Genomic DNA, 23,279 nt, shown 5'->3' on the forward strand with positions numbered 1-23,279 from the left:
GTTTTCAATTGATTTACTTTTCAGTAGAATAATGTGGCTTCAAACAGCCACAGACTTAAAACCAAAATGTAAAGAGGAATGCCAATCAATCAAATAAATCTTTTTCTTTAGTCAACTGAATTAAGTAACAGCCAGATGGCAATTAAGAAAAAAAAAAGAAGAAAAGAAAAACAAAAGTAATTTGTTTAACATCTTGTGCCTAGATAATATTTACAGAGGTGCTATTGGGAGGGAGCTGCAAGGGAGCTTCTCAGAGAGAACGGTTTTCCTTACTGGATATTGAGGATATTGAGTCTGTTTACCACTAGGGTAATAAAACAACCTAATCAACTTGAATTAGGAAATCACAGACTTTAGATGCACTGATTTAGCAGCCGTGCATACAGCTGCTGGGCAGACAAGCACTCTTTCACAGCTAGCTCACTGCTGAGGGCTTCATGAGTCAAATGGCAAGCCCACACCTGAAGCTGCTGAGAAGACCGGACTGGGACTCCTACTCCCAAATCCCACCTGTGCCCCAAACTGTCACTTCTCCCCCAAAACTGGTCTTTCTGTGAGCTGTGGGGGGTATGAAATGCCATTTATTGCTATCACCTCTACACCTAGCAGCAACTTGCATCATGCTGAAGAACACGACTGCATGTGACAATGACAGAAAGTCCCCAAGGAAGTCTCCTTCTGCTGCCACAGACCACAGCAAACACCTTATCCCCACTGACCCATCTCTGTGCTTCAGAGAGTTTCTGCTTTGAGCGTTAGGACAGATGCTGGAGCGCTGGTGGGGTGAAACAGGAGCAGCGGGTCTCATGTTGCTTCACAAAGTTAATACAGAAATACTATACATGTGGCAAGATTTCAAAGACAGCTACAGACCTGTTGCTGGTCACAATTCAACTTACCACTGAGCGGGTGAGGAATGGTGTATTGCTTTTTTTTGCTTGAAGTGGATGTTGAGGAAAGCTTGTGAACGAGCGCTCCTTGGTTGCTTGCAGGAGCATCGCTCTGCTGGGCTTTCCTCAGCTGGACCATACGTTCAAGCCTCTTCAGCCTCTCTTGTGAACGAGAGATGAACTGAGGCTTATGGATTTCTAGTGCTTCCTAAATGAAAGAGAGAAACCGCTTCGTTTTAAAAAAATTAAAAGGAAGAAAAAAATGTGATATGCATCTAAGTGGGTTCAGTAAGAGATTATCAATGAAAATGACTGCTTCTCTGTATGAAAGTTAGCAAACTGCCTTCCTATCTGCCTTTACTTCCTTTTACTGTTAGCAAGCTGCCTTGGTGTGAAATCTCCAGATCAGCAAGGGAGAATATTTCTGAAAAAACCCAACTTTAAGAAAACATATCCAAAAGGTTTTGAATTACATATTTTTATAAGTTACCCAAATTCAAGTTCTTGATGTTTTGCCTATTTCCTCGTCTCACCCCATCGCCCAAGCAGCTTGTCACTGACAGTTCACAAACGTTCCTGTTTATTTAGCTTGTCATGCAGATCTATTCATGGATGATCCACAAAGAAAACGCTTTCCAGTCAAAGGCTGCTTCAGCATTTAGGAATGTCTTAGGACAGAAGATGGGAGCAGAGATTGGTCTGCAATGCGTGCCGGAGGAGAAGGCAGGAAAGCACGTCTGCTGCTGGGGCTTGCTATCAACCTGGGGTCATGTCGGTACCTACGGCTGCCACTTGTGGTACTGGATGTTGTGCGCATTTGGGAAATTGGCAGTTTTGAGGTACAATTTCGGAAGTGTCTTTGGGAAATTTGTGAATCCCCAAACTTTTACCATGTTCCTCTACAGGAATGGGCAGGTGAGGCTTAGAATGGGGATCTTTTACAACCAAACTGCCCAGCAAATCTTGGCAGCTGATGCAAGCTACCAAAACTTCACTGGAAAGGAGAAAAAACAAGGAAATGCAAACTTCTGCCCTCAGCCACTTCCCGGGAAGCAACCACCATCCATGAAAAAAAAAAAAAAAAAAACCAGAAAAAAAAAAATCAATCAATCAATCAATCAATCCAGGTATTAACAGCAACAGTAAAAACAAATTGATATTTTACCCGCAGTGTCCGCGGGGCTGGTGGAATTTTCTCAGGCTGGGAGCCGGTTTCTGGCTGGGTGAGCGTGTCGTTTTTCTCACGAGTAACATCTGGCGAGCGAGCTGTGGATAGTGTTACCCTGCTGGCTCGCTCCCGCTCATCCTCCTCCTTACACTCCTTTATTTTGTCACTTGAACCACAGAATTCATAATCACCTTCGAGAGATTTAAAAGTTCATTAAGAGTGCATGGTTAATTTTTTATTGGGTTCTCCACCTCATTAGACATAGAGGGCAATTTCTGAAATAAGAATGCCAAGGTATTATTAATAGGCCTCATTAAGCAGAATAGATCAAATCTAATCATAGGTGCTACTCACTGCCCTGTGACACCCAGAGTATCTTTCACATTAAGCCAGATATCACATCGAAGCATAATTAAACCGCTCGGATGCTTAGCTCCATTTGCTGGTGTCGCTTCCCAAAAGCAAGACACTTCTGTAACACGGTTGCATCATGGAAGCAAAGGATATCACGCTGCGCCTTGCAGTTTGAGTTCATTTCAATTTATTGCACGTATTGTAGGAAATAACATATTGTTATGGATCTTAATCACATATCATTTCTCTTTGACCATACTGAGACTTTCATAAATGCTACTCTTGTTTTTTTCGTTGCTGGTAATATGGTTTGCTTTCTATCATTTCTATATATTCATTAGCCAGGGGAAAGACTCCATGAAAAAAGTAATAAACAAAAGGTTAATATGCATTATAGCATATTATTATGAAAGCTGTCAATTCACAAAGTCCTCCACTGAGAAAAAAAGATTATTTTCTACACTTATAATTATGCTTTAATGCTCTATGACTGATACTCCCTGCACAAATTAGGACCAAAAGAGGCTATGTGCTCAAAAATCAGAGTTCACAAGATTCTCATTTAGAGGACAGAATTAATCCAAAATAACAAAGGAACTTGGGAAGAGCCCTATATGAACTATTTTGAAAAGTCACATTGGAGTACCTCTTCCTTGCCAAATAATTTGATTTCTAGAACTAAATATGTGTGAATAAAGTCCATTACTGTTTTATTTCAATTTTTGATTACAATAAACTTAAAATATTTTCATCTTTATGACATACTATACATATTGTATTGTACTTAAAAGAATATTAAAATTATCTGTGCTGGGTACCTTTGCCTTACAAAAGCCTGAACTATATTTCCTCCCTAATACTATTCTTTTAAACACTTGGGAAAAAAACTTGAAACCTGTGAACATGAAATTAAACTGCTTGATAAGCCAGGTTTACAGAGGTGTCGATTAACTTTATCTTTGGTAGATCTCAGTGGATGCTTCACTTTTATAAAACTAAGTCACTTCCAGTTAGTGAAATGGCATAATTTAACTTCAGGCACTGAGAGCAGAACATAGGCTTCTCTCATCGACATGGGTGTTGTATTCAGTAGCTTTATAGTCAGTAACAAAAAAGTTTTGCCTACCTGCCTACAAAAAATCTATAAGAAAAAACGCTGTAAGAAAAAAGGCTATACGACCATTGTAGCATTTTTAAGGTATTCTTGGAGTAAATTTCTCACAAATCTATTGATACTAAAGCCAAATTAATCTATAGTATATCTCAGTTGTCTTCTGCAAAAATACCTGATGCATGAATACAGCTGCTTGTGTCACCTCCATTTTAGCTGTTTGAATAAGTGTTGGAATTAAGACATCCAAACAGCTGCTGAACTAGAAGAAATTAAGCTTTACATGCTGAAAGTTTGTTGATAATCAATTGTTAAACTTTTTTCTTTTTTTTTTCTTCACGATAATCTCTTCAAACACAGTATTTCATGCTATACCTGTGCCCCACATAGTTCAGGCTGTCATGATTGCAGAAGTGAAAGAAAGGTATCGAAACAAGGTTGTAAAAATAACCTCACTTCTGGTGTTTCTTGGTGGGACTGGGACTGCTTGACTCTGCAATTGTAATGTTTTTTCAAGATTTCCTTGAATCTACTTTCAAAGTAAGCTTATCTTTCTCATTTTAATCTTGTTTTCTATTAACCATAGCAATGTATACAGTCAGATTAGTTGATTCATCTCTCACCAGATGACTCATACTCAGCACTTAAAGCTGGACGAAAATGGACTGACTTTCCATTATTTCACTTTTTTCTTTGAGACTGATCTCATCTTATTATTGAAACCATATTCCTAACAACCACAGTAGGATTTGTACCTTACTTTTTAGGAGCTGATTTTGCCTGTGAACATTTTCTTCTGAGAGGATTCTTGATGAAGCTTTTCTATTGCACATACTACCGGAGACAGACATTTTTGGTTTCAGGACGCCCTGTGCTTGGATCTCTTTGGATGTGGAGGTGCCTTTGGAGGGATCCCTCTTTTTCAATGAGCCATCAGTAGCAGCAGCGATTGCCTTTCTGCATGCTGTATCTGGAAGAGAGCCAGAGGCCGTTGTGCTGCTCCTGCCCGTGGTGCATTGCTTCTTCTTGCTTCCCGACAGCATTTGTGTTCCTGTGAAAGACAGAAAAAAACAACCCCAAATTCTATAACATGGGAACATTTTTCTTCTCGTCTCTCTAGCCCTCGTAATTTTTATTTCCTGCAAAACTGCTTTCAGTCGTATATTTTAAAAGTTGTAACTGATACAAATTTTATCATGACTGCCACGCAGCTGTACTGCAACAAAATGTTACCGATAGAAATAATCACAGAGGATACTCTTCATAAAAATAAACTGCCTTTCTAAATAATTTAGATACACTCTGATGGGCAGCGTGGAAGGAGACAAGATACCTCTGACAAAAAGGTATGTTATGTGTCTTTCTCTCATCTCTTATTCACATTTAGGAACATTTTAGATTGGTTAAACCTGATCAGAATTATAGTTACAGATCCAGTGGTGGCTGTGATGAAAACTGAGTGGTTTCGGGATTGGGGTTTAACTTCTCTATTGGAGCGGCTGCCTCAAAAGCAGCACCCGTCTCCAACATTTTTAGTGCCCCGTTCTACCTCTGTGCAAAGCCGCAGCAGGAACCAGCAGCAAAAAGGTCCGATTTGTACAAGATACGCTTTCCTCTGAAATTGTTTTGATGAGAAGGATGTTGCACAGCAGCTACAACTGCAGGACCCTGCTATGTCAAAAGCAATAGAGCTTTTGGAGTGTGTCGGGTAAGCTCGGTGCTATACAGACCTTGAAAACCAATTCAAGCTGACCACCACTACTGCCAGCAAAACCCTAGAAAATTGAGAGTGTGGGCATATAAGCACACAGAAGTGTCCATTGTCCAAGGTGCATTTTAGGCAGAGTTTTGGAGGGAGAAGAAATAGAACAGGAAAAAAAATGCCAGGAAATGAAATCCAAAGAATTAGGGACAACATGGGAAGGGCATCAGGATCAACAAGGCGGGAAGAAAGAAGGTGCAGATGGGAACTATTTTCTGTCCCTGTAAACCACACGGTAGTGGTCCCTGGTAGGCAAGCACCCACACGGCCACGCACGCAGCATGACTCTGCTCTTCTTTTTTAAATAATGTGCATAAATTTGCTATTGGCAGTCCTAGTCACAGGCTGACTCGAGACCTAAAGATTTATGTAGATGGAAATGACCAATAGCTATTAAAAAATTGGTGAAAGGCGGCAACTGAGAGATTTGGGAGATACCAGGTGTTGTGGTTTAGCCCCAGTCAGCAATTAAGTACCACCCAGCCGCTCGCTCACCCCCCGCCATCCCCCGGTGGGCTGGGGGAGAGAATCAGAAGAGCAAAAGTAAGAAAAGTCGTGGGTTGAGATAAGAACAGTTTAATAATTGGAACAACAACAACAACAAAAATGAAAACTGTAATGAGAAGGAAAACAAGAAGACAGTGAGAGAGGAACAAAAGCCAGGGTAAAACAAAAAAACAAGTGATACAACCGCTCACCACCCGCCGACCGACACCCAGCCCGTCCCCAAGCAGCGATTGCTGCCCCCGGCCAACTCCCCCAGTTTCTATACTGCGCCTGACGGTATATACTGCGCCATATACTTTCTATACTGCGCCAGTTTCTATACTGGAATAGCCCTTTGGGCAGTGGGGGGCAGCTGTCCTGGCTGTGCCCCCTCCCAGCTTCTTGCGCACCCGGCAGGGCATGAGAAGCTGAAAAGTCCTTGACCAGTGTAAACATTACTTAGCAACAACTAAAACATCAGTGTGTTATCAACATTATTCTCATCCTAAATCCAAAACACAGCTCTATACCAGCTACTGGGAAGAAAATTAACTCTATCCCAGCCGAAACCAGGACAAAGGAAAAAAAACCAATTGGTTTCAGACGTAAGCATAAGACCAAGCAAACGAGGCAGGGGTTGTCTCATTCTCTGTTGTGGACATAAGACATTTAATAAACTACTGGTGCTTCATGACAAACACTTTTTTAAAAGCAGCCACGTAATTCTTTTCTCTGCTGACTCATTCTCAGCAGCTGCCCCTCTCCAAACACTTCTTTCCAATGTCTTGGTTGAGGACAGAGGGAAGATTAGAAGTGTTTTTCTTCTTTGATCCAATCCACAAGGAAGGACGAAATGCCACATCATGTTAGACACTTCCTTATCTCATAGTCATTAAGTAAAATTAGATCCTGCAGTGCAGTGTGGGAAGTTTGCAATTCACTTTCCCAATCCTTAATCCACTTGCAGTAGGTGAGAAATATTCTTTGCCACAAAATGATGGTCTCCTACACATTTTAGTGATCTGAATGGCTCATGTTTCTTTTCGCTCACCCTCTATTTCTGGGGAAATCAGAGACATTAAGGTACAGCACCTCGTGTTTTTCCCTTACCATGCAGATCAGAAAGCTTTTAACATGTTTCTTTCTGTAAACTCAACTGACCATACAGGCAGAAGGAGTCAACTTCTCAGGGGATCCTCTAGTGAGGAATTCCTGAAGATCAGCATAGACAGAAAAAATAACTTTTTTCTAATTAAATTCATTGGGATAAACCCTGTCCTAAGCAATTTCACAGCCATACAGAAAATCTGGTCAAAGCAAGAAAGTGCACACAGAGCTCCCAAATTCTAGGCTAGCATCCAAGCTCTTCCTCTTCTCTCTGGTATAACTTATTTTTCTCCTTGCTTTTCACACATTGCAAATATTTACCTTATCTTTTGTCAAAACTTAGCTCTCTTCTCAGATGAAAACAGTTTTGACGCAAATACTCTCAACAAACTGGATAGACTCAGTTCTATGCATACACTCAGTTGGAGCTCATGCATATACAGCGATCTGTTCCTCCGTTCCCTGACCAATCCCATACCTGCAGTTACACACTGTGTTTCTACAAATGTTTTATGACATATAGAGGGAAAAAACATTGGGACAGATTAATGGAGTCATAGGCATCAAAGAGTGTTTGTGGGAGGAGGTAGAAACAGGCAGCACGGTAGGAGATGAAGAAAGCAGCAGGTAGCGTTAAGTAACTGCAGAGCGGCAGAGGAGGAAGTCTTTTCACAAAGGCAGCCAAGATACCAGAAGGATAGAGGGGAATTAAAAAAAAAAAAAGAGGGCAGCTAAGCCACAGAAAGAACTTGAATGGAAAACAGATTATCTCTTTAAATCATCTTTTAAATTAAAATAGTTTGCTGGCCAGTAGAAAGCAGAGAGGAGAAGAAAAGAAAAAGGAAAGGAGAAAAGAGTTTCTGCTCATCCAAGGCAGCATCACAGTAGGAGATTATTTGCCTTCATATCAAGAAACGGTCTGTGCAACAAATGTCTGTGTTGTGAAGCCAAACAGCTTCTTCACTGAGATTGTCAGACCACTCAAACCGCTGTTGCGTCCCCAGGAGAGGCTATTTGCTATGGCTGGTCATTGGTTTCCAAAACTGCAGCACGAATCGTCAGGGTGGTGAAAATGGGCTGCAAGGTAGCAAAATAAAACAGCGGAGACCAAAGCGAGCAAGAGAGTTGTCTGTAAGTCACATCTCTCCTCTCTAACATCTTAGAATATGGATCTGAACAAAAGAAAGAAGAGTTGCCTGGAGTATTCACACTCCATTTACTCCTAACCACCAAACTAGCTATTTGTGGATATCGGCTTCCAAGTGTAAGTACAGTAACCTTCAAGAACTGAGAATTAAGCTGCTGGAATTTTCTTACATATAGTGCAAATGCAGACAGCCTTCCCTTCTGCACTGCACCCCTTCCCTGCTAAAAGAAATGCCACCAGTCGCATTCTGCCCGTAAGGTCTGGGGATTCCCACAAAGATGTGGATTGGAGAGAAAGAAAAGAAAGGCATGAACAAAACTAGGAACGGGGTCTAAAATTAAAAATAAGGATGATGGCTGCTTCTTAGCATTTTATGACAACAAAAGGATGTCTAAGAAAGAATTTAAAAAGCTAGATTCCTTAGGAAATTCACGTATAAAAACACTGCATCCTTCTGCATTAAAAGTGTCTTCCTTAGATCTTGTACTAATATTATAACTAAATCTTAATCCTTATTAGATTCACAGTATGGTGGGGATTTTTTTTTTGTAGTTAATTAAGGCAATAAGAAAAGGTGCGCCTTGTTCTTGTCTAACATCAAAGGCAATCAGAATAATAACGGAGCCAATTTGGTAAATTCTTTCCTCTAACTCCCTCTTGAATTAACCTTTCAATTCAAAAGGTACACCCAGGCACAGTCAATCCCCAGGAAAACACAGCAAAGCAAAACAGACATGGTCTCCAAAGACCAGCTCCCTCATCCTCAAAGCAGCTGTCAATTATCTTCACTAACGAATGCAGATGCAAATGATATTTAGAAAAAAAGAGGAAAAGGCAAAGTTACTTAAAGGTAAGATCACAGAGTTTCATTCTGTACGTTCTGGATCCATTTTTAATATACTGTGTGGGGAATTAGGACTGTTACTCTCATTAAGACTATCTGGAATTGTATATCTAAATCCCCACGCACCAAACTTGGAATATATATGCCCCTCTGAGAATAGCTAGAATTGCAACTGGATGACTGGCAATATATGTTTTTTCTATTATCCCAGCTGAAGAAAGACTTTAAAACTAATGAACAAAGACATGCAAGTGTAATGCTTTGGGAGATACAGGAGAACAAAACTCGAAGAAACAGAAAGCAGAATTACTCCATTAATAAAATTTGGCAAATATAGATCCTAGTTGTAAATGTTCAGCTGCTTATAGGGGAAAAGGGAACAAAATCATAATTACATTCAGAGAAAAGTCATTTTTGCCCTATGCAAGAAAGAAAAAGACAGCAGTTCAATTCTTAAATAATGACTTAGTGAAAACCATATGATATTGGAGGAGTTGAAAATATTCTGTAAAACCAAGGGTAGGTTTTCAAAAGCTCTTTTTTTAAAGAATCCTTGATCTCTGAGTAAAATGAGTATATTGTTTTATTGTAAAGTATCTTTTTACATTTTTCTCCCTCTCCCTTCAGGGGGTTTTGCTAACAGGAAGTGACCCTGCATTACAGCAGGTTAAACTTGCCTTTCCTTGAAACATGGACAATTCAGGCAAACATACCCTTTTCCATTGTTACGACTTTTTTTTTTTATTTTCCTTTTACAGTGGGATAATGCAGCTTTTCATACTTTCCTATAACGTTCTTCCTAGCGTTTCAATGCGGATTTTTGACAATTCATGACAAAGTGCTTCTTTGAAATTGGCCAAAGTTCATTTTAACAGATGCAGCGCTACAAATCCTCCATGACCACCAAGCAAGCCTGACAAGAGGCGGCCGGGGAAGGAGACACACAGCGTTGATTCACTGTGTGTCATTAATGAGATCAGACATCATCACTGTAGGTAGGCTTTACATTACAGACCACCTGCTGTTGTTTTTTTTTTTTTTTAATTTAATAAAAGCCCCATGCCCTGGGAGTCTGAGCTCTCCCAGACCTCCATGATGGGAGCTCACTCTGCCAATACCCCAAGCAGAGAGGAGCAGCAATTAACGTTCCTTAAATATGAGAAACTTCTACCTTCTTCAAGATTTAGACTCAGGCATATGTAGGTTGTACAGAGCCCACACGTACCTCAAGCAGGCAAGCAGTGATCCATAATCCAAACCAAGACTCCAGCCTTCTGATGACAAAGACTGATGACTCAATTCCTATCATGAATCAAGTATTACCCCTGCTAAGCCATACGATCTTAGATATAAGTAAACAAACCGCATCATCTCAACAGCCTGGTAACACAGAAAAATGGAAACATTGAGAGCAATGACAATATTATTAGTTATTTCAGTGTTTGTCAAGGGATGGAAGATAGGACGGATAATTTATCGTTCAGATCGCTGCCAAGGAAAAGACATCGCTTTTAATCAGTCAACAAGCTGCAGTCTGCGAAGAGTGCTACAAAATTCAGACGTTTTTACTAAAATTTCTGCTGACCAGCAGTGGGACCTATGTCCCTAACTGCCTTTTGATGTTTGTCAAATTGCTTGTTTGCAAGAGGCGGTGTCAGATGCTGTTCAGCATTAGCATCCATGGAAACTGTCCAAGTTGCAAAAAATCCTGACAGTAATGTAGCTCTGCTCATGCTCCCTAATCAAAATGTAATGCTTAACAAGGTCTTGGATTTACCTTTCAATAAAAACCTGGGGCTGGATCCTGAGAAGCAGGGCTGGGCCACATCCTCGGCTCCATTCCCAGAATTGTCAAGACCCAAAGTCAAGGCAACTTTGCAAGCTTGAACAGAGAGAATCAGCCAGACTGTTACTCCCGATGAACGTGTCTTTGTACCTATACTAATGCTTCTTCAAACAGCCCTGCCTGGTGAGGATAAGGCTTAATTATCTCAGCTATATAAATAACACCTCGAGCTAAAAGTCTAGATTAAAAAATTATCTCTAACAAAAAAAGGTTGGGTTTTTTTCTAGCTAGCTCTTTTGTTTCTTTTTTTTTTTAAATGATGCTGACAGCTGTGGATACATTTCTCAGAAGGAAGATGCTTTCTTTTTGCAAAAGCTAATATTTGACTGTAGAAAGTTGTAATCATTTAAAAGAGAAAGCTTATCAAGTGTACCTAAGAGCTATTAGGCTTCAAACCTATAATCAGTCCAAAGTAGGAAGAGCCTCTTGATGTCAAGAAACAGCTTGTTTACAGAAGGCTTTTGGCAAAATTAGAGTGTAGTCCAACACTTGGCTTCAGAGCAAACAATCCCATAATGCAGCTAATCAATGGCACCTAACAATAAGCCTCTCTGTGGTGAGTGCCAATTTATTTTCTCAAAACACTTTGCAAATAATTGACCAATCGTCTCTTGTGGTGTTAAATAAGGGAACACCACTCATTTCAGGGAGCTAATGGGTAGCAACGTGCTGCTCAGGACAGGATGTGACGCACCGACTGCGCACGGAGAGGCTTGGTGGAACCAGGGTGTAATTTGCAATGACTGCACCAGCAAAAAGGAAACGTTCCTGCCTGGCACCTGCAGGAGATCATCTTACACTCTGAATCATGAGAGTGTATTATTGCCGCAGAATATTTTAGCGGTCAGGAAATAATCCACCCACATGATTTGATTCGACTGTTTGCACCAGTGAGTTCCCAATACCCAGCTGGTCAAGAATAGCATTTGTATATTTTGCTAACATTTTTCCCCTTTGCTTCCTATGTGCTGGGACAGGATAAAAGGAAAAATATTCCCTTTTCATTAAACCTTTCATAATTTGGAGGTTGGTCAAGCACCTGGTAATTATTTTCTCATTGAAGATAATCAGTCTTAGATTTTAGACTCATGCCTGGAATCATCATTGTTTTTCTTGTCATGCCTTTTTGGCCATGCTATACCAAAGCCATGTCTTTAACAAACCGAACACTCCCAGGCAACTGGTCCTTAGACTGAGAGGATCTCTGTTCATATTGTTAAGAACCATGGAAATGATTATTGAAAATACTTTGAAATTTGCTGCTGTATTTTTGAGACATTCTCTGTAACATCCACGCAACAAAACCTCAGAGTTAGACATCCATGTTTGCATTTCAAGGATGTCATACCCGAAGCTATCAGGTGCTATTGTAGTGACTCAAGGAGTAATCTGATGCAGTGTGACTTTAAAAAAAAAAAATTCAGGATGATTCAGAACATTTAAACGGTGATTTGCAGGGTAAGAAATGTATCGACCACTTGGTATTCTCATCATGTCAAAGACACCTAGTTGTTCAGCTCTTTCTGATAATTTACCGCAGCCAGACTGAGCCAAGTACTCATTCCACAGACTTGCAGAAGAGTTGCTCCCAGTTTAAACCAAGTGTGAATAAGGGGAAAACGAGGCCCTTTACTCCAGTGGCATAATGCAGTCACTGAATCCACATAGCCCGTCTCTTTCTCTTAGTCATTATTTTAACAATTCTAGTATTCAGTCCTCCACTGCTTGCCCTGAGTGCTAACAAGTGACTTGCCCCCTCCAGAGTCTTTCACTTCAAATTGTCTCACATTTTTACCACAACTTACCAGCTCAAGTTAGAAATGTCCACCCTGAACAAGATGGAAAACAGTGCAAAAATCAAACCCTTAACTTTCACATGCCAAAACAAGGAAAGCTGAACTTTAATTTGGATCTTCAGCAGACAATATGATCATCTTTGGGAAAATAATTCTGATTTATCAGTTTCACTCATAGAAATGCTGTCCATAACTTCATTAACAGGGCAGACATCCTTCTGTCTTCTGGAGAAACAATGGCCTTTCTATCCAACAGGTTCGCTGCTATGCCCCATAGTATAAAACTGAGCTTTTAATCTGCAAAAGGCATGCTTTCTGAAGGTGGGGAGCTCCTTCAACTCCAGTCAAATTATTTTGTGGTCATGCCCTTAAGCAAGTAAAAGCAAACAAACAAACAAGCACCTCCACAAAAAAACCCCAAAACAAAAAACCCCAACCATCCCCCCAGCTATCCATGGCTGCTTGTTGCCTAAAACCACAGATAAATTGTTAAAGAACGATTAGCTCCGTAGGAAGATATGAGTGCTGTAATCACAGCCAGGGGCACTGTGACGTCACAGTGCCACCGAATCACCAGTGCCATCATTGGAAAGCAGCCCAGGGGAAGCTTTGGCTTACATGACCTTGAGCACCATCTCTCCCTCCTGCTTACATCTGTCACCTGCAACCTCCAACAGTGGCTATGCATCCGTATGACAGGGCAGAAGGCCACATCACTCTTCTGAGTCCTGTAGTTTTTCTAAATAAGTGGAGTAAGAAAGAATACCCCTCCACACTGATCCCTTGCTTCTCCTCTTACACCTGATGAGCATCATCACCCCTTCCTTCATCACACCAGATGATGGGGAAACTGGCAGCAGGTATTTGAAACAAGGGGCAAAGCTCAAGAGCTTGGTACTCCATAAATGTAAAAGGGCCCTCCAGAGAAGAGGAGGCATCCCCTTCCTTCTAAGGAAAAGCTCCAAGATAAGGAGAGGCAACTGCTATTGCCCATCACACCGGTTGGGGTCTGTCTCGAAGGCTGGCAGCATCTTCCAGAGTCACTTGTAACTGAGGACTGCCAATTCCTCACCGAGTTTTCAACATCTGTGAGGACTGAGTCCTCAATTTCTCAGCACCTCATACAGTACATGAAGGTCACACTGCAGTGTGACACAGACCCAATGACACAAAACGCCTAGGCTAAGGAAAACTGACAACCTCCTCCATTTTAAATTTATACCAGATGAAGTGAAACATCAAAGGAGCTCCTTTTAATGGGCTTTTTGGCATGTGGTCCTTTGTTCTTAACAAGTCGGCACCAGCTGCTATGTCCATAATGCCAAGTCAGTAACGTCCCCGGCCAGATTCTCGGCTGATGTAAATCAGTGTCACTCCTCTGAAGGCAGATATTTCTATTGGTTGACATCAGCTGAAGATTTGGCTCCTCATGCTTAGCAGGTGCAAGCTAAAGTAAAATCTTCTGTGCCATATTTCACATTTTTCCTGTCTTCACCATCACTACTGCTGTACACATTCTCAGGCTGGAGAGTTAATTAGCATCAGCTGTAGCTACTCAAGTTTCTATACAATAAATTCCATATTGTAAGGAACAGCTTTCGTCTAATTATATCTTGTTCATGTAAATATATATATATTTCCCCCACACACATACTAATCTTGTACTCTGGGTTATTGCATGGTGACTTTCCCATAAACAGAAGATGAGGTGAGAACACCAGATAGGCCACATTCATTCATCGAAACATTGCAAATACTATTTAGTAATTGAAAGTAAATACTATTAAGAGTCTTCAGTCTTAAGATTGCCTACATTAGCCCATTCTGATTACCATGAGTATATATTAGTTTAAAGGTGACCTACAAATATTTTCTTGATATACAAACGTCTCAGATACCAGGGGCTTTGCAATGTGTATTTAAAATGAAAACATTCTTTTGCTTTGCAGGTAGCAGCATATTGAAATCCCACAGCACCAGCTGTTCTGATTTTACTCCAATACAAGTATATATATATACACACACACATATATATATACACATGCGCAAAAAAATTAAAATAGCTCTTGAAACAAATTAAAGTCTAGTTATTTACCCCTTAGTAAATATGCTGCTGGCCTCAGCACTTGTTAATAAAACTCTTGCTTAAGAAGGAAACAGAAGCCTATAATCATCTGGGGCCGTTCAACACCCCAAAAGCCCAGATCCCAGCTCAGTTTTCCTCATCCACTGTCTTGGGTTGCTTTAATTAAGTAAATTATGCTTTCAAGTCACCTGCCATTCTCTTTGGGAAAAAGTATAAGCAACTACAATACCAGCTCTCTGATCTGTCTTGTTCACGGATTTAAATGTGTTCTTTCCTTTCTTGAGTGCTTCATTCCTGATCTCTGCAGGAGAAGGGACGCCGGCAGCGCAGCCCCCCCGGACACCCCCTGAGCCCGTTCTGGCTCCCAGTGCCTGCACTTACTGCCGCCCGCGTTCACGCCCGCAGTCACAGCCATCACCATTGTGTCATGTTCACCTTCCATTGCTAACTCACGCATACCTCATAATCCTGATTTCCCTACTTGTGGGTAGTTTACGTGTGAGTGTGACTCATGAGATGCCCTTTTGTCATCTCCCCCCACCCTCCTTGCGCATCCTCCACATCTTCTGTATCTCAGCGTAGGGCTGCGGGAGCCAGCACAGCACCTACCATCCAAACCGGATTTACGTTTCTCTCCACCTCAGCTGTTCTTCCTTAATAACTCTGCACAGCAGTTTTGGGCATGACAACAAAAGAAAAACAAAAGTGTAGATGTTATAAAAGTTGAGGTGTTAGCAGAAATTATTTCAGTTTATAACGTAGCTGATGTTTGTGAAGGTGCTCAGGCATCAAGACATTTACAATTACCTAAGAAACATAAATTTAGATGTTGGCATTTATAATCTTTCATAGTAAAGTGATGATATTGTTTAATCAAGAGGTCAAAATTAATTTAAAGTTGTCCCATTTTCTTCTCTTTGCTCCTTTTTAATAATTCAGCCTAGAGCCCAGTGGGTAATATATTGTAGAAGATGGATGGAAAACTAGATATTCATGTGGAATACATTCTTCATGAAATGGAGGTGAGAAATTAAGATTAAAAATGCTCCTGTCTTTAGCAGAAACAAGACTAATCTTTTCAGTTTTAACTTACCTTGTATTTATGAGACATCAGCTACAGACAGTAAAGGAAATTGCAGCATTCACTTAAAAGCAGCGTTAGCAAGTTCTGACAGCTTGTTAAAAGCCATGACCGAAGGCCGGGTGACGCACATCGATCACCTGTGACAAGGACCTCATGGAGCTCGGCCCGGGCTTACCCTTGGTCATATCTCTGAGGTGGGTCGGGTGGCTCTCAGTGGGCCATTCACATTAACGGGTACACGTTCCTTAAGCTGCCCGAGGGATTTAAATGCTGGCCACTCATTAAAAATAAACACAATTATATCCTACGACTCTATGTCCTCCCACAGTTCAAGTCTGACTTCACGTGTAACATGGATTTTCCAGCACTTACAGTCCAATTGCTTGCCAGATCATGGAAGTAAAGTACCCAAAGCAACGGAGTCAGTAGACGATACAGTCCATAGCGGTGAAATCACAAGATCATATTCCATCCTTAGGATGCTATAACATGAAATATGGCTTTGAATGCTAACTGAGTCTGAGGGATTTGGATTTCTAAGTATAATTACCATCCACGAGCATAGCCCAAGATTTACATTTCATTAATATGCCTAAAATATCCTTTTCATATGTGGCACATTGTGGAAATATATACCTCTGGAGATTATCTGGCCCAACCTCCTGCTGAAAGCAGGGCCTTAGATTAGGTTATCCAGGTCCATGTAAAGCCAAGTCTTGAATACTTGGATTTGAACACGAAATAGTATGAGTAATACTATAAGTGGAGTTGTCATTACTTTAGTGAAGCCACATGAAAAATCAGAAAAAAGACACTCCAAAGAGGCCATGACTCAATCATCGGCCCTAGAGGAAACAGCAAACCTGGCCCCAGTACCTCTAAAGCGGAGAAGTGTTTGGGTGCTCATTCCACTTCAGATCCTAATAGGGCAGCCTATACATCCTGGAAACTACATTTACAGATTTCATACAGAAAAGTCTAGCCTTGAAAGTAATTTTTCTTTTTTTCTTTTTTGCCATGGTGATGTTATTACCACTTGTATTTCTGCTGGCAGGAAGGTATTGCCTACAGCTGGAAACTAATATAAACTCAAACTTTCTGGGTCATCAGAAATGTGACAGACAAAGTGCTCTCCACAGCTCCTTCACCCATAAGATAATTACGTTAAAGTATTAACACGGTGTCAAAAATTGTTCGCTGCCCTTTCTTTGCGACTTCTTCCTTCTTTTTAAACATCTCATTTCACAAACATTTCATTGCATAAACATATAGCAGACCAAAGCTGAACGTAAATGGATTTGAGCTAGTAAACATTAGAGGAAAAAAATATCTAAAAGAATTGGGAATCTGTAATGGTATAAAGGACTTTGCTGGTGGGGTAGTTATTTTGCTGTGCTCGTAAAGCAGCATCTTGCAATACAGGTCTTGTAATTTTGAGCTGTATACACAGAAGTGCCACAGCAAAAAGCAGGAAGGCAACTGTGTCCCGTTATACCTTTCTTTAGATATTTAAAACTAGTCCAGGAAAAAAACATATAACAGGCTGTAGGACTGTACCAGATTTGCACCAGAACGGAGTATTGGACCTAAAAGATCACTTCTCTCCCTCGCTTCACCCATTTTCAGAACTAAAGGCAACTCCCTTTTTCATTTTCTCCCAGATTAAAATCATACCAATTGCCTTTCATTTTAATGAGCAGTGCGGATGTCTCATGCATTTAACTAGTTTTCTTATGATTTGTGGCTGACGGCTATGCAAGAGCTCATTACTTTGGGGATCCTGATGGGAAAGGCTGTTGTTTTGAAGCATTATTCTGGCTGTTTGTACAAATTTCACACAGGAAAGTTGTAGTAAGCTGATAAACACCTTCTTATATATTACAAAGGGGCTGATCAAGAGAAATACGTATCTTTACATTCTACATTATTGCTTACACAAAAGGTGGAAGCAGTTAAAAAGGTAACACTTCCCATGTTTATTTACACCTGTATTCTTGTGTACACAAATGGTGGAAATCTTTTTTCAAAAAACAGTATTTCTCAGCTGGTTACCTCACTTATTTCCTCTTTTTAGGAAAACTGTGGAACCATAAGCAGTGTCCTATTTCACTTTCTAATTACTTTGAGTAAAAGTGATTCTTTCATGACCACCACTGTATTACCAAGCCCAGGAAAGTCTCAATATTATTCTAATCTTTGTTTCTGTAGTATATCACAGAGAGACCTTAGATGGTGTTGAACAAAGCCTTGAATGCATGGTACTTTCTATGGAAACTTCAGGAGGACATTGTTATTTGAAATTAGGATGGGATGCAATGAAGTCCAAACCTGAAACAATTTGCTGGTGTCAGTCAGTGGAAGGTCCTCACCAACCCTCACCCCTTCACATTTCTTCCCTGCTTTAGCACTGGTTGGCATCTTCCCTCTCCTGCTCCCCACTGTGCCATCTCCCCTTCAACAACAGACAACCTGGATTACACTTATAAAGAAATATTTTATCATCTCAGGCTTTCTTCAGCAGCGAGCCTGACGGGTGCTTCACCCTGCAGACCCACGCGGCTTTCATTTAGGGCCTGACTCTGGAATCACTGACACCGCCGGTTTCTCTGTGGAAAATCCTGGCTCTGTTGATAATTTTCTTTAAGGCTAAAGCAGGAGGCCTCTGAGTCAAGCAGTGCCTTCTCACTGTTTGCACCTTGATAACTGCAAGAGCAGTCGCACTGATTTCAGGCACGGGAAAGCGAGTACAGCAGTAACAGCAAGGTGCAAAGGGATGGTGCAGCCCAGGTTTTGTACCTTGTCCAGCCCCTGAGACAGCACACAACTTCTCATCTTTCTCATTTTTTCCCATTTGCACACTGGGAAGATGAAGGTACAAATGAATCTTAGGAAGTAGCTTACGTTCATATACTGACCCTTAGCTCAAAAAGGCCATATAAGAACAAGGTAATTGCAATTAAATGTAGCCCAAGGTCGCAGGATACATGGGGGGTAAGTTTTAACCTTAGTGTTTTTGGTACAAACCAGACTAACTCATTGACATTCTTCCCATCCACACTCCCTTCCTGGAGAGTCAATAAACTCAGCTGTGGTTATTCAAGTGCACTGTAAAATAGCTGCTACGGCCCAGTGCAGCAGAAGCTATACCACTCTGGGCATGAAGCAATCCCCACGGTACCTTTCCCTTCCCCGAGAGCAATGTTGCAAAGAAAATTTCATGTTTGCAAAGTGCTTGGAGATGTTTGAAACAAATGTGTTAAAGATTTGTAAACCATTTACCTGGAGCCATTAGTTATAAAGGCCTGGGCATATTACTACAGTCTTCTAAATAAAAGCTGAAAATGATCATTTTTAATGGCAAGGAGCACAAAACCAAGCTCAGTGCAGCCATCTCCTTCTTAATCTCACACCTTGAAATTCAGCCCTTATACAAAGAAAGACCTAATTATTTTCAGGGGATAAGCGCTTGCATGTTGCTGAGAGAAAAAAAAATTAATTACAGTTATAAATGGTTAAAAATAGAGATTTAATGCAGAAAACACAGGCAGAGTTTTCTCTAGCATCTGATGAGCAGCATGCATCACTAGCATGGCAAATATATTCATGGCAGTCCTGGAACTGAAAACGTCTGGGTTGTGCTCTGACTCACCGTGACTTTGCAGAAGCAAAGATTACTATTATCTGCTCACATAAAATCACTGTGGTGGGTCTGTTCCAGCCTGAACTTCTGCTCCAACAAGCTGAGGTTTATGGAAATCACTTACCTGCCTCATCACTTGAATTAGGAAGATGGAGAGAAAATGTAGTGTGATAGCTGCCAGATTGCTTATCATCGTCTTTCTTTGGTGTTACTACGTTATTAGGTCCTCTGGGTATATCCACGAATGCTGGAAGTTCGGAGACAAAGACACTTTGCAAAGGGTATTTACTACCCAAATCGCCTTCATTTGTTGTCTCTCTATTAATTACATTCTTTTCTGTTAAGTCTGCACTCCAGTTTGATCTGAGTCGAGTCTTGTTTTCTCCTAGGAGCTTTGTCTTAAATATCTCCTCTATTGGCTCTCCATTAGCTATGCCATCTACTCCATCTGCTGTTAATCTAGACGAACTGCAATTTATATTGAAGGACAACGCTGATCTATGAATTTTTTGGCATTTAATTCGAGGTTGGTCAATGCACACATTGAGCGACTTGTCTAAATAATAGATGGTATTTGGACACTGCTGAGAAACCTGAAGGTGGACACATGAGATGAATGAAGGTGGTACTTTCTCTCTCCCATCACTGCTTTGAAGACCCACGCCGTTCTCCTTGTTTCCAGGGTCAAAAATCCCCTTTTGTGGCTCTTCGCCTAATTGTGAGCAAGATTCAGAAATCTTTAATGGAGAGACAATTGGGTTTGCATGGCCCGGTGGAGGCCAGCGACAGAGGGCAGCAGGGACTTTGCTCGAGGTGGGGGACACGGCGTTGGGCTCTTGCACAGCCCCAGCTCCACGTGCTGGGTCGCTGAAGCCTGCAGCAACGCGCCTGGCTGTAATAGTTATGGAGGCAAACCCTTCCTGCTGGTTTTGACGCTGTTTTCTCCCTGTGATGGGAGAGTCCGATGGAGACGTCGTGTCATTGAAAGATGCCTGAATTTCTAATCTGCTGGGAAGTACAGTAAGTGCTCTTTTACTGTTGACTGAACCATGGTTAGCCAAATATCGCTTCATGTGATAAGCACTGGGCTGGGGGATCATGGACTGCATAGGCAAAGCGGGCCGATTTTCTTTTGATTTATTCTCATCAATTATCTGCGAAATGACTATCGGTGAAATCAGTTTTGTATTTTGTGATGACAGAGATTCCTGCAAAAGAAAAGATTCAAATTATCAACATATGCTATCATAATATATGTAACTGTTTCTCATCTACCATCTACACTAGGCAGTTTTGTTCGAGATTTGTTAACTTTCTATTAATCCTAACATTTTTGTCATTTAAAAACACATGCTCTTGAAATCAGCCCTGAATTGTCTGGGAGACTTCAATGAAAACCTTATTACTCTGGTGCAAAAAAATATTAAAATTTAAAAAGTGTATTCTATACTATTATTTTCAGTATGTAACCCATTGTCGCAGCTGGGATTCGTGGCTGCTATGTTTCTTTAAAAACGGTCATGTTAAAGGCAATTGCCAGTTTCAGAGTCTAAACTGCTCTTTCACGATGGTCTGCTGGAATTAAAAGTGCATTTAAATATATTATGGATCATTAGCCTGAAGGTCCAAATGTGCCATCACATGCTGCAGAGGACACGTGTGCACCAGGGTCACGACTGCTCTACAACCTCACCAGTTATAAGCATGGAAAAACTTCTCCATGATCCCTCCCACAAAAGTGATATAATTTCCTATACGGGCTCCGGGTACTATTTTAATTCATTAGTTCCCTCTTGCTTATCAGTACTTGGTGGCACCTATCAACGGTGTAAAACCACATATGTCCAAGATTGACTGACAGTGGCCCAGATTCATTTTTCCAACCATGACAGTAAACATCTATCTTGATAGACCGCACATTACTTCACTCGATGTGATAAAGGAGGTGTTTTTACGTTAAAGCTATCTGACAAAGAGTAAACCTGAGTTTAAAATCTCCTGCTATTATTATCCACATGGTCACAGAAGTCACATGCAATAAAGCATCTGGCCTAATCTCATTGCTGCTGTAAATTGGCTGATTAGACTGCTCCTGCCCTGTGTTCCTAGATCTCCCAATCCTAATAGAAAAAACCCCACTGAATTGGCATGCAAATTCTGAGGATTAGCTCCATAATGAAAGCTCAGTCAAGTTCATTCGGGGTTTAGGTGCCATTTGCTAGCGGTACTGCTCCTGCTTGTTATGAATTCATCTCAGTCATATCTGGGCATCTATCATCTGATAATCAATGTCGGTACTTGACAAGTATTTCACAAACATAATATTCTTCTTCCTCAAGGAAGACTATGTGAGTGACAGAGTTGCGACCTCCCAGGTGCCACGGTCATCCTTCTCAGGGCTCGGGGGCCAGAGACGGGACCCTGCACCAAAGCCCATGGGGAAAACCATTCCTGCGCTCCTGTCCCCCGCGCACGAAAACAACACGGAAAACAGGCTCCTGGTAACTCTTGGGAAGGCTGATTTGGGAACCCAAAGAGGGAGAGGTAGATCAAGAGTTTATTAATGAGGTGAAATGCCAGGTAAATTTTATCAACTCTTTAAACCAGCTGCCTGTGGTTTTGACAATTCAATAATTTCACAGCCCCAGGGAAAGCATTTTCTTCCTTTGTTTCTTTCATGGTTTGTAACAATATTTGCCTCATATTTTCTGCACTGCATTTACTTCTACCTACAGGTTTAAGACCTTTGCATGCCTTCCAAAACTCTCGACTTCCCCGAGATTTCTACAGGGCACCAAAGAAGAATGTTGCTTGAAATACTTTATTTTGGATGCATTTCTCATGCTCCAGTAGTTATTTTGACATTTATTTCTTTTGTTAAGGGCTACACAGATGGAGACATCCTGCAAGAGTCCAAAGGCATGTCAAAAATGCTCCCGATTAGCTTCAAACTCATGCACCGATATTTTAAATAATTTGCTTTTCCTTTTTCTGCTTGAGTATATGTATTATTCCCTCCTCCCAACCTTTGGCAAAGAAATGGATCTTTAAGGTTTGACCAGCTGATCCTATGCTTGTTGCGAGCTTTCAAGCTTCACTGCATCTTGTGAAAAAAAATACTCACACAATGTAATTGTGGTGAACTGAAAACCTCAGGCTTTATCTTGAGAACATCTGAGGCAGAGTGTACTGATATTTGGGATACCACTTGATTTAGTCTCCTGAGGTGTTTTTAACAACTCTTTTTCCCCCACAAAACATGCAATTTTTTTCCCCCTCACCAAGAGCACACTGAATCACAACATTTAGCCATCATTTTATTTGGCATTTCTGCTGCCTAAGCTAAGCCTAGCTGAATAAAACCAAGTCCAAATACACTGCTCAGCAATCACTGATTGTTTTTTAAACCTGAATGCGTTCTGCTGACTGCTATCTAAACATAACTTATTTATTTTACCTTGGTAGAGCTTGATTTTCTCTCCGCAGCACTCTCCCGCTGAAGGCCTGTGCATGTCCTCTGACCGTCAGCGCCCCATCGCTTTTGTGTCACTCCTGGGGAAAAAACGCGGAGAAAGTAACATTATTTTCAGTGTCCTGGAGGAGATGAGTTAGAAAATGTGGTTTTAAATGGAGTGCAGGCAGGAGGGAAAGAGCGACTGTAAATGATCTGATTGCCCTGGGATCTTGTTATCGGAGGGATCCTATTTCTCCCTCTTCCCAGGAGACGCACTTGAAACACCCCTGGGATCCTGTTGCAAAGATGTGTTTGTGGACAGTCTCAGAACGTGTTCAGGGCTGATCCAAAGCTTGAATATCTCTGCTTTTGATTTCCGTGGCTTCAGGCATGAGTGTGGAGGAATGGTGGGGAAATGGAGGTCAGGTGGGAAATGTGGATTTCAACAAGTGTCACTTTTGTGTAGTCTGCAGAACTGGGAGCACAATGAGCACGTTAACGGGC

General features: G+C 41.1%; 1 protein-coding gene across 1 annotated transcript in view; it reads right to left on the reverse strand.

Moving 5' to 3' along the window:
• Positions 1-23,279, reverse strand: part of C8H10orf90 (chromosome 8 C10orf90 homolog) — a 68,222-nt gene that overhangs the window by 11,975 nt on the left and 32,968 nt on the right. The window contains 5 exon segments of the mRNA XM_072871478.1: positions 900-1,098; positions 2,056-2,249; positions 4,284-4,574; positions 19,446-20,529; positions 22,779-22,873. Coding sequence (XP_072727579.1) covers positions 900-1,098; positions 2,056-2,249; positions 4,284-4,574; positions 19,446-20,529; positions 22,779-22,873 — 1,863 coding nt within the window.

Source organism: Ciconia boyciana, chromosome 8 (assembly GCF_034638445.1).
Source record: "Ciconia boyciana chromosome 8, ASM3463844v1, whole genome shotgun sequence".
In the NCBI taxonomy this organism is placed as follows: Eukaryota; Metazoa; Chordata; class Aves; order Ciconiiformes; family Ciconiidae; genus Ciconia; species Ciconia boyciana.